We start from the raw sequence: 15,636 nt of genomic DNA on the forward strand, positions 1-15,636 counted from the left end.
ACATTTAGTTTACGTTCCACATGCAACATTTGATGATAGTTAAGCACCTTTCTACTGAACAACTGTTGATAAAATAGAATAAATGTAGAATAGAATCGAATAGAATAAAACTTTCTAAAGCTGTTTCTACCATGTGCAAATTCAGTAACAGAGATATTTACATTACAAATTGAACAAAAGTAAGCGGGTGGGAACAGAACAAAACAAAGCTTTTACAGTATGTGTGTGAAAACTGTAAAAAGAGACAACATTGGACATGCCATTTGAAACTGTGGGGGTGTAGGAACTTTACCCAGCAACATACAATACAATGCATAACAGAGTCATTGTTCTATCATTATATGAAACATTTATTACTATAAGGGCAAAAATACAACTTCTCATACAAGGTGTAAAATGTTTTTGTGTACACCCCAAAGGTTAACTTTGCATGAAATGGCCTTCAAGTCCCTCCAACACCCTTCAAGAGGCCTCACTGTTTTAATGAAGTTGTTGTTTTGGCCAGTTGACTTTACACTAACATCTGTTAACTGAATGTTTTCCGTTACCAACATCATTGTAGAAATGAAATTTTCATAGTCATATCGGTCATCTTTGAGAATTCAATCTTCGATCTTGTGTTTGATAATACTGCATTTCAAAAAATGTTAAAGAATGTATGAGTGGATAAAACTTAGCTGATCACCTGATCCCAAAATAGCTCCCAGCATTAAAGATACCTGCTATTTAGAAGAAACATGCACATCTCAATTTCACATGAATGTACTTCTGTTTTAAACATATGTCTTAGTTGTTGTACATATTAAGTGATGTGTTGGCTTCTGCACCGTGAGAAGTTTTTTGGAACTGCAGTGAGCCAGAATGACAATAATGTCATTCCAACCGTGCCTTGCTGATAAAAAGCGTAAGTCCACCAAGGTGATGAATCGTGCTCATACCACTGGAAGTACAGAAGGATTTTTGTGATAATGCAACATCTCAGAACCGCGTACAGAAACCAGAAGGAGAGGTGTGAAAGTGGGAGTGATATCCCACAGAACCGATCCCGTTTTATGGAATCCCGACCAGCAGATTACACACTCGAGAAAGTACAGAGAGAATGCCGGGAAGCATTTCACACAAAGCCGTCTCAGTTCATGTTGAAGTAGTTGTGAGCCATGCGTTCACGACTGCTCGACCAGAGCCGTCAGTGTTTAGATTCCTCACATAGCTGAAAGTTTCTGCAATCTGGTTTGGTGGGAGATCAGTTTCCCTCTCAAATTTCCACCTAATTATGGTGACTGGATCATTATAGCACGGTTACTAATCATTTCAAGCATTGTGTTTCTCTAAATGGAACAAAATATGTTGTGAAATGAGCTTAATGAGGTGTGGAAAGCATGAAAAAAGAAAACAACTTTTCAGTTTCTGAAGAAAACCTAAGTGGTGTTGCCCACAGAAACTTGCCACCACAGGGGTGTTGCCATTAAATGCCTTGAAGGAGTAAGGATTAAAAAGGAGTAAGGATTGAATGCCTTGAAGTAGTAAGGATTGAATGCCTTTTCGAAAATGAACACTCTGGCATCATTTTGGGGTGAACTGTCCTTTTAAGTGTTCTGGATTGTTGTTAGATGTTTGTTTACTTGCTAAAGTGAATAGAGTCCAACATCTACAAAACACCTTTCTTAGGCTCCTGATATGAACTGACTCATTTCTTTAAGGTGGGTTACAAACATTTTCATTGTAGGGCCCACCTTGTGGACGCTGCATCACTTTGTGACCCCCCCACAAATAAAGATTTACTATCAAGAACTTAGAATTTTAATTAATTAACCAATTATTTTATTTTTCTATAAAAATTTCTATATTTCAAGAAAAAATATAAACGGTTCCCCCCTGGGATCCATCTTGGGGCCCCCCATGTTTTAGGACCACTGCTACTGTAACTGTATGGGAGCCCAAATATTCTTAACAAGCCCCATGATCTGATGTATCATTCATAAACAAGTGTAACAGTAATGAAAAAGTCTGTGGAATCGTGTCGCACAACATTTAATAGAATATTTTGTCTATTTTGTACAAAATGGAAACAATGCTGCATTACGAACCAAGAAGTTTCAGATAAGGCTATGGCTTGCACACAGTTAATACGGAGAGTAGACCTGCAATGGCTATAGTATCTGCTTGTTAACATTCTCAATACTGTAATTTCATCAATTCTATGCATGAATGCAAGCAACTTAACACCAAATTAAATACGGAGTTCACAGCATGGCAACACGTCACACGCAGGAATGGGAATTTGATGAAGCCCAACCCTGGTGACAAATCATAGCTACTCCTTTACCACAATTCACATTGTTTGGCTACCAGTGAGTAGAACCAGCCACGTCCACTTTTACAAAAACCCGCTGACACCTTTGTAAATATTTCGTAACAGCAAAACCAAAAAGAATCAGTTGTGTCAGTCATCTACTTTAGATGATCATGATTTTGTTGGCATAAAAACCCTGAGTGACGCTACTGTGGACAACGGCTGCGAGTTCATATGACCTGGGCTGTGTCCAAGATTCAGCTCTACTGCAAAACTGGCAAAGGTTGAGCATGGACACAAGGAATTCAAAACACGTGGCATCTTCGCTAGCTTGCATTTACACACCAGCTACAGGCAAACATTTTGACAAGAAACATTGCCTCAGCCCAAAAGAAATCGTTTTTATCTGTTAATCCCATATTGCGGAGAACTGAGGCTATGTATCACATGAAGAAATAAGAACACTAAACTGGAGAGCAGAGGTCATCTCTTTCAAAGTAAACAGTAGAACATGCATCGTTTTCTAAACAGCGTTTGGTTTCTATTGCATTAGTTCAGAGTCCATGAGGAGGTTAGGCCTTGTTGTCACTTTTATCGTCTGACAGGCAGCCGAGTTGTGCCGTGACTGCCCGTTGACCATTCTTACTGCTGTTTACACTCTTCAGGAGGAGGGTCCGTCTGTAGGAACAACAAGAGATGGACAGAGGGGAAGAATATCATCAGGTCCTGGGATACAATATGGTGATGTTCTGGTTCATAAAACATGCTCTGTGTAAAGGTGAAGTGTGTCATTTATGAGCCACTAGAGGAACTACGTACAAAAATAATGCTTCGACAAATCTGGCAGCCAGTCTCCCATTGTTTGGTCAAACCCCTTTACATTTTTCAATGTGTAAAACTAGAATACAAGTATTTTGACACTTCACCTTTATGGCTGATTTAGTGAGAGAGAGTGGGAAGGGTTAGTCTTTAATGCCCGTGAGAGACTACGATAATGTCATTTTCACACTGGAAATGTTTATTGGATTCGAAATCCAAATTAGACGAGACAACTCATTTATTATCAGTCTGTTTTTCATAGTCCTATGTTGTTTCTGAACTCTGATGTGTTTAATAGATGCTACCAATAGAAGTACCACTATTACTACAATATTATTCAGCAAACCTTGGATAAACCTCCTGTGTGAAAGTGGCATAAAATCAATGGAAAATTGAGAAATAACAGAAAAGACAGATGGGGAAATGGGGCCACATTCCTTCTGGTGTCTCTTACCTACAAATGCATGAAGTGAGAAATGAATTAAGCCTGTAAAAGGGACAAAGGGAAAGTGGACAACACAGATTTACACATCAGGGCATGCCACTCATTACGAAGCACCATACAAGTTAATGATTTCAATCCAGACATCCAAAATCAAATCCAGATTTGCTACAAAAGGCCAATAATTGAATCTATCAGGAAATAGACATTTACTGTACATGCTGCCTTGTGTGCCTCAGAGACTGAAAAGCATCTATTGAAGGGATACTTCACCCAAAAATGAAAATTCTGTCATCATTTACTCACCTTCAAGTTGTTCCAAATGTGTATAAATTTCTTTGTTCTGATGAACACAGACAAAGATATTTGGAAGAATGCTTATAACCAAACAGATCTCAACCCCCATTGAGTCCCATAGTAGGAAAAATTACCTTATCATTTTTTTGTTCTGTTGAACACAAAAGAAGACATTTTGAAGCATGTAGGACAGCAAACAGTTCTGGGGCATTTTTGACTACCATTGTTTTTTTCCTACTATGGGAGTCAATGGGGGTTGAGATCTGTTTGGTTATAAGCATTCTTCTAAATATCTTTCTCTGTGTTCATCAGAACAAAGACATTTATACACATTCGGAACAACATGAAGGTGAGTGAATGATGACAGAATTTTCATTTTTGAGTGAAATATCCTTTAAGATCTTATACTCAGTGGTCATTCAGATTAATTGGGGGCAAGTCATTAAATGACAGCTGAGCAAAATGCATGACGAAGATACATAAGGTTTAAATGGCAAAGCTCACCATGGGGCCGACATCTCCCTCATCCTCTTCTTCACCTTCCTCATCCAGGTCCTGAACAAGACATGCTTATCTTTTCTAACTGTAATACACATTTTTTATTTGATCGTCTATAACGTTCCGCTGTAGGTTGATAATGAATTGTCAGTATTCTCACCTCCTCCTCTTCAAGATCCTCCTCTTCAAACTGCACAAAACAACACGGTCACAATACAAATAATCACATATTATGTAAATCACATGTACATTCACATATCTTTTCTGTTGTTCGTTTCTGGATTTTAATAGGTGTTGGCGATATGTAGAATATTTAGGATACATATCCCTGCTGACATAAAACAATAGAAAATGTAATGGATTTAAGGGTTATAATGGGAATTGTATTGGCTGTAATGGAAGCTATAATGGTGTTTACTGGTATGTGATGGATTCGATTGGTGGGTTGTTATCTTGCAGATTAATCCTATTGGAATAACACCCAAAACACACTACAAAATATATATTTTAAAGTTTTAATGGAAAAGATAATGGTTTTTTAATGTAAACCATTAGAATTTCTGTAATGGAGAGGCTCAGAGATGACGTAGCATTTTAGGACTTCAGGTTCCATCGCCCCAAAGTCTATGGCTTTTATGAATGGGTTTTTGGTAAATCGCCCGAAATAAGGTCTGTGGTTAACAAAACCTCTATGACATAAAACAAACCAATTTTAACCCTCGTATGATTTTTTAAAGCCTTATTGCATCTTAAAAATGGCGGTTTCTAACAAGTTGCTAAAAGCGATAACTTTCTCTGGCGGGGACGTTAGACGTCATCGTGCATATAAAGCTCACAAATAATGCAACGTGGGCACAAATTGTAGATGTGGATTCATTCACAGAGTAATTACTTACCAGGGAACACATTTTTAATAAAGTTTGAAAGAGTTGTCGGAGGCTTGGTGGTGGTGACGTTGATTTCGAGCGATCGTAGTGTAGTCTGTTTATAGCATCGTTTTAGCTTTTTTCTTCTGCCGATTGTATTTAGGCTTCAAAAGTAACAAATGTGGTGTTAATTTGTGAAGATTATATTGATAGACAAAACGTGTAAACATCATAAACTTTTGTTAATCACAGAGCTCATTTTTTGCGATCTTCCAAGTCTATGGGAAAAATGAACTGGCTTTCGGTCGAGGGAACCAGCGTGGCACTACTTCCGGGTTTGCCTACAAAAATACGTCATCTCTGAGCCTCTCCATTGTCTCTACAGTTTTAGAATAGCTGTATTATTGAATTAATGATTTTACCAGTATAAAATTAACCAACATCATAAATATTAGAGTGATTTTACATTAACGTTTTATATGTTACTTACAATATATATGACTGCGTCACTGATTTCATTATCAAAATATTGGGAGGTTGAATTCATTTCACCGATGGAATTCTCTCAAATCATTTTCATGAATTGTTCAAAACCCTAAATATACAGTTTGTGTCCTTTTTTTAAATGCTACCTGAATTACACGGTACTTTATTTTTTGCCAAATAAAGTCAAATATGGCTGTTAATTTAGAAAATATACGCACACTCTCGTCGTCCTCCAAGGCTTCTCCTGTGAAATAAAGCACTGCTCTGGGGATGATCCTCTCTCTGAAGAAGTGTCCCGTCTCAAAATCTGTAGCTAGAGTGAAGTCCAAATCTTCATCCTGGACACAACATACACACAATGATGTTAGTAAATTACTCAATGACTAATTCAATGCAAAAAATACCAAACACATTTGCAATGTAAGACATGTTATTATATGAAGCATTTCCCGTTACTGACGCGGGAACTTGACGTACGTTTCTCGTACGTGACGTGTTACGTAAACTCAGAAAAGAGTGATTTGCTGTGTGTTTGTGTGGGATGCTGCGAGTCGTGTGCTGTAATGATGACTCAAATGTTTACAAACGCAAAAATGCACTTACCACTCCATCAGGTGTTGCTAGAAAAAAGAAAAAGACAAAAAATGAATATGGGCATGCAAAATAGTTACATACAAGGTAAACAGTTCAGGTCTAAACTGTAATGAACAATCAAACACTAATTGTTTTTGCATATTAATGACAGAATATTTTTTACCTCAAATCGCATCATTATAATGAATCCAGAAAGAAAGTGGTTTTACATCAGTCATTTTTTTTAAGGAACTTGATCTTGTAAGGGCTGATATGTCTTCTTGGTTATTAATTTCAACGTAAAGCATTACATCATTCGTTACGGCTCAGCTTGCCTCACTGCTATCATTTATAGTGACACACCTTAGAAAGCAATGCTGCAGTCCCCTTGATTACTGATAAGTTACACACACATCCGGTGACACAGCCTTTTTACCATAAGAGACCCACTTTCCCACAGACTGCATGCAAGCAGTGCGACATTCCTTTGGGTCTATCAAGCGTTTAACAAGAAATGGTGCGATGCAGTTTTAAAAAATTTGAAGCATTCAACGTAGCAAAGGTCGAGTGCGATGAAGGAAATACAATGATATGACGGTTGAAGACACTGTCTAGTGACATTCCTTTGCAGGGGTGAGAAAACAAAGATAAAGGAACGGGGGATAATAATTGGATACTTGACACACATTCAAGAAGTCTACAATGTGACAATGTGTATATATCGACACAAGAGTTTATACGTCACATACAGTAGTGTTGTCACCATACTGGAATTTCTAACTTCGATTCGATACCTAAAAATATATCGATATATAAGCTCATGGCTCTGAAAAGCGAGGTGTGCTATGATTGGCCAGTTAACCAGTGCGTAGTGATTGGTCGAATACTGCAAGCGAGAGATGGAAAGTAACTCCTCTTACCATATTTGGAACATCAGGTTCCAAAGCAATTGTACTGACAGGTACGCCCACCTTACTTGCGAATACATTTGGGCAGTCTTAGTCAAATCACACCACGAACTGACGTAGATTTGTGGGCGTGTGGTTACACGAGGCGTTTCAGGCAGGTCTGGGTTTTACCAGGGGGTGTGGTTACACGAGGCGTTTACACATATAAAATAAAAATATTTACACATATAAAAATAAAATTTGGAAGTAAAAGCCATCAGCTTCTAAATAGAATGCATCTTTTCTTCTGACAATTTAATTTTTGCAATTTTACGTGTCTAATACACGCATATGGGCAACTTATAACACACCAAAGACACAGAAAAACACGTATTCGCGCCATATGACCCCTTTAAAATCAAAGTTGTATTTGTCAGTATTAATGGACTGGAGCTTACATAAATAGTTGTAAATGGTCATAAATAGAACTAACATTTAAAATAAATTAATAAATACTTCAGTCAAGACTGTGAGAGGAGGCGGGGCTTTGTTGTCACTGCGTTCACGTCCAGTGTGTGTCGACTACGCGCAGCTGGTATCGATACGTGGGACCTGGGTATAGGAACAGTTTCAGATTTCCCAGTATATCGATACGTATCGAAATATAGATATTTTTGACAACATTAAGCAAGAAGACAAATGAAATTATAGCTGCAAGCAGCAATAACAGGGTCAAGCCCAAGAATTGCCCAAAGACAAATATTTTGGACATGTCAGATTTTTGAAAATCAAGTTTAAAAAAAGGGAAATGCACTTTGAACACACAGTTCAGTCTGTCCTCTATGTGTGTCAAATTTAACGACTTTCACATGTACGGTTCTATAGGCTGCCATAGACTTCCATGGCAGAAGAAGAAGCAGCAGAATAATAATAATAACACTAACGGATCCAATAGGTGTCTACGCCACTTCGTGGCTTGACCCCTAATTGACAAGTAAATGCCAAAGAGAACAACATAGCAAAAAAAAGTTATCTGATATACTGTATACTCCTTTATAATATTAATAACATTAAAAATAAGTCAAGTCAAATACAAGTTTTGCGACTATATGTATTGTTATAGTACACAGACTAAACTGAATTTCGTCATCTATGCAATAACTGACATGTCTAAGTGTTTATTAGCTGTGCTTAGACGGACTTCTTACTGTGAATGGACAAACTCATATGTGTCTCGGTAAGGTCTGGTTAGTAAAAACTGAAGAAGCAATTCAGAGCAGTGCTAAGACGTCTTTCAAGAACAAGTTTTATTGTTTTTGTGAATGTATTTTCCAGTGTTGGGCAAGTTACTCTCAAAAAGTAATTAATTATTAGTTACTAATTACACCCAACACTGGTATTTTCCAATGGTCTAGACATGAATGAGAACCTTTGCGCACAAGTTGTTAATGCCTTTTGACAGGTTGAATTGATGACGCAGATCTGTCTTTAACCACACACTTTCAACAATACCAGCCAATCACAGCACAGGTCATTAACCTCTATGTATGCAGATCCTCCTTTTTAAAATGTTAAACTTTATTTGACCTGTGCTATAAATGTATACCTTTAAAGACATACTTGTACCCACACTAGTATACATGATAGGGTTGGCTTGATACCAAAATTTTGGCTACGGTACGGTACCAGAATCGGTAATACCGGTAATATCCATAGGTGATCAATAACAAGCCCCGATATAAATTATTTGAAAAAATATTAAGACTGCATGAAACTGCTTTAATGCATATTTTACATATTATTTTTATATTTTATACTGCACAAATTTACTTTTTACACTTTTACACTGCATAACTGAAAAATGCTTTGGTTATATAGACTTATCATCATAATCCTACAAATTCAACAATAAAAATAAAACACTGAACAGTCTTCACTGTATAAATAAATATGCTATGACTCTAAATAAAGCTACAAAAGTTTCATTTTCTCTTTAATAAGTGACGCAGATTTATTAGGTTACTGTCACTTTAAGGCAAATTCTTTTTTGATGCGGATATACAGTGGCTTGAAAAAGTGTTCACACCCCCTTCATTTTATTCACATTTTGTTATGCTGCTGCCTTATCTTAAACTACTTTAAAAAAAAAATTTTTTTTACATTAATCTACACTCCATGCACAATAATGACAAAACAAAAAACTGATTTTTGACAGCTTTGCAAATTTATTAAAAATAAAAAACATAAATAAGTACATTGCATTAGTATTCACACCCTCAACTCAGAAAATGGTTAAAGCACCTTTACAGACTCAAATCTTTTTGGGTATGATGTGAAAAGCTTTACACATCTGCATTTGGCAATTTTCTGTCATTCTTCTCCTCAGATCCTCTCAAACTCTTGTCAGGTTGGATGGAGATCATCAGTAGACAGACATTTTCAGGTTTCTACAGAGATGTTCAGTTGGGTTCAAGCACTAGCTGGGCCACTCAAGGACATAGACAGAGTTGTCCATAAGCCACTCTTGCATTGTTTTAGTTGTGTGCTTAGGATCATTGTCATGTTGGAGAATGAACCTTCTGCCCTGTCCGAGGTTCTGAATGTTCTGGGCTAGGTTTTCATGATCATTATCTCCGTATTTTGTGTACAGTCCCTGAAGCTGAAAAACACCCCCACATCATGATGCTGTTTCCACTACACTTTACTGTTAAGACGGTATTGTACAGGTGTTGAGCAGTGCTTGGTGTTCTCCAGACATGATGCATGAATCTGAGATTCATCAGACCAGAATATCTTGTTTCTGACAGTTTGAAAGATTCGTTGAAGTATGTTTTTGCATATTTCAAGTTTCCATGTGTCTTCACTGAGCAAAGGCTTGAGTCTGGCCACTCAGCCATAAAGCCCAGATTGGTGGAGTGTTGCAGTGATGTTTGTCCTTCTGTAAGTTTCTCCCATCTCCATATATGATCATGGAGCTCAACCAGAGTAATCATCAGCTTCTTGGTCACCGCTCTAACCAAGACCCTTCTCCATCGATGGCTCAGTTTGGACAGGAGGTCAGTTCAAGTAAGATATCTGGTGGTTCCAAACCTCTTTCATTGAGGATAAATGGAGGCTACATGCTTCTGTGAACCTTCAATACAGCAGATGTTTTTCAGAAGTCTTCCCCAGATCTGTGCCTTGATACAATCCTGTCTCATAGCTCTACTGGCAGTTCTTTTGACCTCATGTCTTGGTTTTTACTTTGATATGCATTTTCAGCTGTTGCACCCTTTATAGAGAGGTATGTGCCGCTCCAAATCATACTTATTCAATTGAATTTGGCACAGGTTAACTCCACTCGAAGTGTATAAACATCAACAAGCAAAACTAATGCTTCTGAGCTAAATTTCAAGTGTCCCAGAAAAGGGTGTGAATACTTATGCAATGTACTTATTTATGTTTTTTATTTTTAATAAATTTGCAAAGCTGTCAAAAATCAGTTTTTTGTTTTGTCATTATTGTGCATGGAGTGTAGATTAATGTAAAAAAATAATCATTTAAAGTAGTTTAAGATAAGGCAGCAGCATAACTAAATGTGAATAAAATGAAGGGGGTGTGAACACTTTTTCAAGCCACTGTATATTTAAAACACAGCGGACTGTGCTTACGTGAACCTTTTGTGTTTTTTACATAACAGTGTGTGTATTTGACAGTATCAGAACATATACAAGACGCGAAAGAGAACTTCATTATGATTAGTAGGTTAACTGAGATGTCTGGAACAGAGATAAAGTTATATATGCTATGTGTGCCGTTGAATGGGGATGTACAGACGCGTCGTAGAATATACGTTACACTGTAAAACAATCTAAAGATCGCTCTGCAAAAGTAGAAAGAGCCGAATTTGTAATAAATCACTTACAGTGTCTCAGTTTAAAAGGTCGCAAAAGTGCTTGTAGATCGATTCATCTTGTTCTTCTATGTTGCCGGTTCTCCTTCAGTTCTGTGGCATACTGCCACATAGCGGTGAACTTTGGAACAGCAGCGTTTCAAGTACCGAAACAAGCAAAATTCTGGTATTGAACCGTTTGAAATTTAACATGTACTGGTAAATTTCCAGAACCGGTTTACCGCGCAACCCTAATACATGAGCATTTTTGGCCATTTTCTGTAAGCATCATACAGATAAAAAAACCTATTCATCACTTCAAATTCTCATCGAACCTGAATTTAGATCTGTCAACCAAATATTATAAAATTGGGAAAATCTTATTTTTAAAGTTATATTTTGTACGAAAATGTATGCAGCCAAAATAAAAAAATAGAGACATTCTTTTAAATGCAAGTATGTAGCACTGCAGGATTTTGCTTTCTGAGCTCCTAAGCTCCCCCTACAGGATGAGACTTTGTGTCTCATTTAAAAGCGATTGGCTGGCATGTTTGTGGTGTCCTTACAAAAAATAAGTTTGTGATGCCCTCTACTGACACCATGAGATATTTTCACACAAGATGCTTAACTGGGGATTGGTTATCAAAATTCTCTCGAGTTCACAAAGAAATAATCTTATATTTTTTATATTTATTTTTTATTATATTATTAGTCATTCTTTTGCTTCTTATAAACAGATATATAGCCATGTTAACAAGCTAACATTTACATCACTTAAAAATGAACATTAAACCAGTTTAAAAGACAAATATCTTAATGTCCTACAAACTACTAATTAAATTCAATAAAATAATAATGATGATGACTCAGTCTGTGTCACAGCATTATAATAGTAACATTAAACAGCTGTTTGTGTTCTTTTGCTAACCTAGATGTTTTTGTTCTGTAAACTGCAAATTCATCATTATCTTTATTAGTGCCGTGTAACTTACCTTTAACAGGGTTGAAGAAGTTGAAGAAAGAGTCCTGTGAAATCTCTTTGCTGACCGTCCGGATGGTTCCTCTTCCTTTGTGCTTCTGTTTCTTTTTGATGACCTTGACTGTCACGTCTTTACCTTTATGCCAATCGATTTTACAACTGAAACAAACAGCACAATGCATTTAGAAACACCCGATCTGAATGAAGCGATACACTGAGTGGTGGTTGTCAGGGTGTTTCTACGTGGTAACTAGGGTGTTCTAGGTGGTTGCCAAATGACTTTAAATCCCTCTCACCCTTCACAGTCCACGATCTCCGGGCCCTCAAAAGAGAAGGGATCGGCTGCGTCTGGCTCTGACTTCATCTTGTAGACTTTAGTGAGGACAGTGTTACTGAAGTAGCTGTTGTGCTCAAAGCGGAACTCTAACGTGAAACTCTGTTTTCAGACGAACAATTGAACAAACATTGAAATTAGACTCAGGCACATTTGTTCAAAAACGCTGCAAGTAAATGGTGACTAGAGTACAAACCATTGGCTGTCCAGGTTCAGAAAATTTCACAGTGATGTCCTGCAAGTGTTTCAGGATTGGCTCATCGTGCTCCTGAGAGAAACAAAAAAGTCTGGTTGAGGATCTTGGTCAAATAATCAAACTGCTTCCTGTTACAAAAACCACATCCTGTGCTACCCACAACAACCTTTAATGCACCGGACCAAAGCTGGAACTTTCTATAAATTACAGACCGAACTGAGATACAATCAATCCTTTGAAATCCTTCATAAAACACATTGTTCCACCATTAATATGATTATATGAGATACAAAATAAAAAAGCTGATAAACGCACATCTACACCAGCACAACTGAACTATACACTAACACACCAAGCTTGCTTTACTTTTACACAAATACTGCATATACACCCCAGTATAATAATAATACATTCATAACCAGTTTATTTAAAAAAATATATATATATTTGCACAAGTTTTAGGGGAAAATACATTATAATTTAATATGCAAGCTCACCTGCAGCATTTCACTCAGTATATCCACGTGTTTAAAGATGGTTAACCAGAATTCTGGGATACCTTTCGGATCGACGGCACTGGCTGAATCCGCCTGCTTCTCCTCCAGAGCGGCTTTCTTCTGCAAATCCTCCTGAAGATGAATGGGCTTATTGATTGCACACTTATCCCAGCACTCACAATGAGATGCTTAGCAAACCTTAATCAACTCTCCATCGGAGGGTTCCAAAACTTCAATATTTGAATTTGTGTTTAACATCCACTTACAGCCAGCTCCTCGTCCTCTCTGTCACTTTGCCACTCGCATTCCTCATCTGTGGGTTCAACGGCACCGGTCACAATCACTCGTCTCTGAACAAAGAAGCGTCACATCATTAAGGCAACAACATTTGAAGAGTAAACCACTTAAGTTTGGGTAAGCTGAGATAACAGCATGTCCCCAACCATGGAAATAACCAGACTTGAGCGAGCGCAGCCGGTTATTTGTTCTGGTGGATTGAATTTAGCACTGCTATGATGACCGCCATAGAGGCCAACACAGACCTTGACAGTCAACAGTCGTGCTAGAGAAAACATCAAATATAGCACCAGCAACTATTTTAACGCATTGTCTTACTGAAAAGCTCGGTTTAGATGTTACAGGTTCTTGAGGGGTTAAACGCTGATATGCCGAGCATGTTCAAACAGACTGTTTGCTATTACACAAAACAATTTGCATACCTTGTCAAAGATGGGCTTGTAGAGTGCGGCGTACTTTCTCTCCAGCTCATGGACTTCCTCGTAGAACTTTGCCTCCATGTTGGCACTCTGGAGCTGGAGTCTCTTAAGGGCATAAACTCTTCGCTTCACAGTCTTGGGCAGAAGGCTGAAATTCGGTACTCTGGAAAACCAAGTTAAGGAACAATATCAAGTGTTAAAACAGCATTCGACAAAGTTTATGTTTACAAAACGCAACGAGTTCAGAGCATTTACAAAGTTTTACAGTGTGGTCGATGAAAGTTTACAACTTTACTGATGTTTAGAAAACACAACAATGGCACGAAAACTGCATGCCACAATTGAGCACTATAATGTTTAGAATAAACATCTGAAATTTGAATGCAATAAAAATTTTTAACAATTTAAATTCTATATTCTTTTTTATTTTAATTAAATTTTTTATTTAGATTCAATATGAATTTAAATTCTGTTCTGTTTGAGCAAACTGATACACGGCTTCCTACCTTTCGTCTTGTACTAAAGCGTCTGGTTTGTCAGGCAGTGAAAGTTTATTTCCCCCTTTGCCTTAACATGAAAAGAGAACAATTACATCAATTATCTTTGGAGGATCTCCTAAAAATTAACTAAATATAGATTGAAATGCCAATGAAATATAATGTAAATCACTTTCCAGTCTAAAAGAACAAACCTTTGTCTTCATTCTTTTCATTTTTCCTTTCCATTTTCCTCTCCTCAGCTATTTTGCAAAGACAAAATGGCACATGTCATGCTCACATTCATTTACTTTTTCCTCTTCAATAAATGTTATTCTTCCAGTGTGCAATAATACAGTCATAATATGCAAGTATAATTAATATCAGTGTGGGTTCAAATCCTAAAGCATATTAGTAGTTTGCATAGGAAGCACATTTCTGATAATTGGACCTGTCAATCATATCTGACATGTTGGTATGAATCACATTACTATGCACCAGCATGTCAACTTATGAGTTTAAAACAGACAAGTATTAACGTGTGGGTTTAAGAATCCTAAAGAAAAACTCAGACGAAAAGAAGAAATCTTGTAAACTACACCAGTCTCACCGCTTATTGCTGTCACTGTGCTGTCATGCATGAGTTACATTTAAATGCCCCGTGCACATGGACAATCTGTCAACACCCCGACTATTCCAGCGTTTAACATTTAAATTAAGTTGCTATAGCATACTAACATCACGTTAAACATTTTAAAAACATTATTTAAAAAAAACACCCCATTTACGATGAAAATAAGGCTTTTCTTTCACTTACCTCCACGTTACGAGCCACACCGTCCTCACGCTTGTAGCAGACGGAGAAGTGTTACGGCGTGTCCCAACATCTTCGTCTCTCATTGGACAACTGACTGTCACAGGTCACGCTGGAGGGCCAATGGGAGACGAGCGTTTGTATCGCAAAGCCTCATTGGTTTCGAGTCTCATGGAGTTAGAAGAGCGCATGTGTCACTGCGCACTCTGTGGCGTACTCGTGTTTACTAATGGCTGGAATACACTACAAGTGTATTCGTTTTTAAACTAGACATGATACACTTGAAGACTTTTTGAAAGTTTCACATAGAAACACACTAACTACTAAAATCTGCAGACTGGCGCAGACTTTCTGCAACAAGTCCAGACTGAAAATCTGAGCAATTAAAAGTCTTAGTGTATTTTAGCCTTAAGAGTATAGCGCCAAGACCCTCATTTAAGTGACTTATTTCAATAAATACAACGTGTTTTCATCTTTTATTTTAACTAAATGTACCTTATGTGGCCGTATTTGTATAATAAAACTGCTTTCTAGTAAGAGAAATTTTTAGCTTAAGAGTAACTAAAGCGTTTGCTCTTTGGCAAAAACTACG

General features: G+C 37.3%; 1 protein-coding gene across 4 annotated transcripts; it reads right to left on the minus strand.

Annotated features, from left to right (window-relative positions):
* Positions 1-2,015: 2,015 nt before the first annotated feature.
* Positions 2,016-15,163, minus strand: nap1l4a (nucleosome assembly protein 1-like 4a). 4 transcript variants are annotated; one of them, XR_008962627.1, is made up of 15 exons: positions 15,048-15,163; positions 14,446-14,493; positions 14,261-14,321; positions 13,758-13,917; positions 13,305-13,388; positions 13,039-13,170; positions 12,542-12,613; positions 12,308-12,447; positions 12,025-12,170; positions 6,305-6,321; positions 5,920-6,039; positions 4,510-4,539; positions 4,356-4,434; positions 3,567-3,599; positions 2,016-2,971 (listed from the first exon to the last, which is right to left on the minus strand). XR_008962627.1 is itself a non-coding variant. In XM_057329218.1 (15 exons), the coding sequence occupies exons 2-14, from the start codon at positions 14,477-14,479 to the stop codon at positions 3,594-3,596; spliced, it is 1,053 nt and encodes a 350-aa protein (XP_057185201.1). In that variant the 5' UTR covers positions 14,480-14,493; positions 15,048-15,163; the 3' UTR covers positions 2,016-2,971; positions 3,567-3,593. The 4 variants fall into 4 exon arrangements, 3 of the variants coding, with proteins under 3 accessions (XP_057185201.1, XP_057185200.1, XP_057185203.1); XM_057329218.1 differs by having other exon boundaries at positions 4,356-4,406; XM_057329217.1 differs by lacking the exon at positions 3,567-3,599 and having other exon boundaries at positions 4,356-4,406.
* Between the last annotated feature and the right edge of the window lie 473 nt (positions 15,164-15,636).

Source organism: Triplophysa rosa, linkage group LG3 (genome assembly GCF_024868665.1).
Source record: "Triplophysa rosa linkage group LG3, Trosa_1v2, whole genome shotgun sequence".
In the NCBI taxonomy this organism is placed as follows: Eukaryota; Metazoa; Chordata; class Actinopteri; order Cypriniformes; family Nemacheilidae; genus Triplophysa; species Triplophysa rosa.